General features: G+C 52.4%; 2 protein-coding genes across 2 annotated transcripts in view; one reads left to right on the top strand and one right to left on the bottom strand.

Moving 5' to 3' along the window:
• Positions 1 to 209: 209 nt before the first annotated feature.
• PODANS_1_20350 (uncharacterized protein) lies at positions 210 to 1,542 on the top strand (the record flags this gene model as incomplete). The annotated part of the gene is made up of 3 exons (XM_001907464.1): positions 210 to 338; positions 571 to 881; positions 1,023 to 1,542. 3 exons carry the CDS (start codon positions 210 to 212, stop codon positions 1,540 to 1,542), a joined length of 960 nt encoding a protein of 319 aa, XP_001907499.1.
• A 969-nt stretch (positions 1,543 to 2,511) lies between these two features.
• The window catches only part of PODANS_1_20340 (uncharacterized protein), a gene marked incomplete at both ends in the record, with an annotated part of 1,292 nt that continues 1,046 nt past the window's right edge, over positions 2,512 to 2,757 (bottom strand). Inside the window, one exon of the mRNA XM_001907463.1 lies at positions 2,512 to 2,757. Coding sequence (XP_001907498.1) covers positions 2,512 to 2,757 — 246 coding nt within the window.

Raw genomic sequence — 2,757 nt, 5'->3', positions numbered from 1 at the left:
TTTTTTCAGGCCAGCCATCAATGGTCAACCTGCTGCGACTTCGCTGCTGATCATCCCATCATCCCGCACCAGACACTACCAAGTTCGCTCCTTTTTTTCCTCTCTCTCTCTCGCGCTCGGCCGGATCCCCTCACTGCACCAGACACATCTCTTATATACTAGTCTAAGCGGATAGCGTGATTTCTATTCTTCAACGGACAACGGCCGCTATGGATTTCACACATACCGCGTACTTTGGTGGCTCTCAGCCCTACCAATTCATGGGGATCCCTCCTCCCCTCACTCCGGCGCATTCCACATCGGTAGCGTCGGACGACTTCAACACCACCTCACCTCCGGTAGGTTGCATTTCGGTCTGAAGTCTGGACGGCGCAGGGACGAAGAGGAGGAAGAGGACGAGGACGAGGACGAGGAAGAGGAAGCGTCCGGCTTGTTGTACTCCGACAGGCCGGACTTGGGCTCGCTTTTGTGTGGCTGTCTGGTCTTATGGTCTCCGCATTTGCCCGCCATCCGTGGGCAGTAGCGCGCATTGGCCGTTGCGTACGAGAGGCTTACACAATGATTACTCAGGAGGTCTACGAGCAATACCCCAACGGCATCCCTCATGAGCAGTTCCAGAACTTCGACAACTACGTCCAATTCAATCCTGCGCAGACCTTCCCGGGTCCACCCACGCCGCCGGGTCAGGCTCCCATTCCTGCACCTGTGCAGCCGGGCCCCATCAATGGCGCCGTCCCGCAGGCGCGGCCCCCTACCGTTGAGATCCTGCCTCTCTCCAAGATAGACTTTGACGAGCAGAGCCGTCGGCAACAAGGGTCCAATTCGGAAGAGGATGACCTGACCCCAGCCCAGTCGAGGCGTAAAGCTCAAAACCGTGCAGCGTATGTGATACTCCGGCTCCGTCCTTTGTTGCACCAACCATCCTGTCGGCTCCCAGGATGAACACATCGGACGGGATGTCCGCCGTGCTTGCGGTCCCGTCCCGTCATTGATGCACACGACCTTGCTGACCTTGTCTGTAGTCAACGAGCCTTCCGCGAGCGCAAGGAACGCCACGTCAAGGATCTCGAAAACCGCCTGCAACAAACCGAGCAAAGGGAGCAGGAGACGGCGACCGAGAATGAGCGCCTGAAGAAGGAACTGCAGCAGAAGATGACCGAGCTCGAGATCCTGCGGGCGACATCCAATGCTAACGGTGGTGGGTCGCCCGGCAGGAACAGCGCCTCACCAGTCGTGACAGGTCCCATGTCGTACAACCCAACCGACTTTTACTCCAACGTCCTCCAGAACCACGCCAACAAGACTCCAAGCCACAGGATAGTGACCAGTGACAGCGGCGAACGTCTTCTCGCTGCAGGCGCAACGTGGGAGCTAATCATCAGCCATGATCTCTTCCGGCGTGGACTGGTTGATATCGGAGCAGTCAGCGAACGGATCAAGCCTCTGGCCAAGTGCGATGGCCAAGGCCCGGTGTTTGAGGAAAGGGCCATTCTCATGGCCATCGAGCAGAGTGTGGCCAGTGGGAGCGACGAGCTTCTTTGATTCAACAGCGTTGTATGATTTGCCGAGTTTTTTACGAAGATTATGACCGACACAACACCCAACTCTCTTTACGTACACGCAAGAAAATCAGTCTGTCACCCAGCATATATCACACAGTACACTAAAAACGAACTGGGTTGAACTTTTTGGCGTTATAAGGGGTCCCGGGTTATGGGTCGGTTGGCAGCGGTTTTTCGGGAGAGCACGATGGTTGGGCTGGACGGTATGTGGTTGGGCAAGAGGGTAAATAAGGGGCGTTCATTGGGTGGTATTCTTTTTTTTTTCTTTTTTTCTTTTTTTGTTTTTTTCTTTTTTTCTTCTTTTTTTTTATAAACTTCAACATTGTGAATATGGGTGGGAGCGGGGGAGAGGCACTCGCATTCTTTTTGTGAACTTCGTTCCTCCATGCTTTGTCTTTGGATATTGCCGATACAAAGCTGGGCATATATTGAATCTCAAATGATGTTTTGAAGTGGCTTTCGATCTCACTAGATAGGGATGATTTGAAAATTGAAAAACTCTTTGATATCTGGTTACGAGGGCCTTGTGGGTTAAAGCTTACTGTGGGCACAAAAGACAAAAGGCAGACCACTATGCAAGCGTTGAGATAATGAAGTTGTTCAAAATGACCGTTTCTCCTTCGCCCCCAAGCAAAGGCTAAGCTAAGCTAAACTAAGCTAAGCTAAGCTATCCGTCTATATATACCCTCCCATGAAACACCAAAGCCAGATTCGTCATAAAAAAATAAAAAACTACAGAGAGGTATCAAATCGTCATGTTGTTGTGTTGCAATGTTTTGCCGGTCAAACTGATCAGGCCAAACCGAAAATGGGTCTCAAACCGCCTCCCTCATACGCCACCATGTGCCTCTTCCTGTGTACACCATTAGGATAACCCAGTTTCCGTCTTCCTGTCTCGCCCCTTCCACCTCCCAACCCACCGAGTTCAACTTCACTTTCCCCTCCCCGCTCAATTCTTCTTCTTCAACTCCCCGTTGCTCTCGTCCTCCTCCTCAGGAACATACGGGTGCTTAATCGTCAAGCACCAAATGTCCAAGTAGTCGCAAATCGTCACAATCACATCCACCACAAAACTCCCATACACACCCACCGCCATCCCCAGCATGCAGAACATGTACGCAACCTGATACACCCCATCCCCGAGGGCACTCGGCCACCCCAGGCCAGGAATAGGGCTATGCTGACATCTTAACAC

This window comes from Podospora anserina, chromosome 1 (assembly GCF_000226545.1).
Source record: "Podospora anserina S mat+ genomic DNA chromosome 1, supercontig 4".
Lineage (NCBI taxonomy): Eukaryota > Fungi > Ascomycota > Sordariomycetes > Sordariales > Podosporaceae > Podospora > Podospora anserina.
This window is presented reverse-complemented; position numbering and strand designations above follow the sequence as displayed.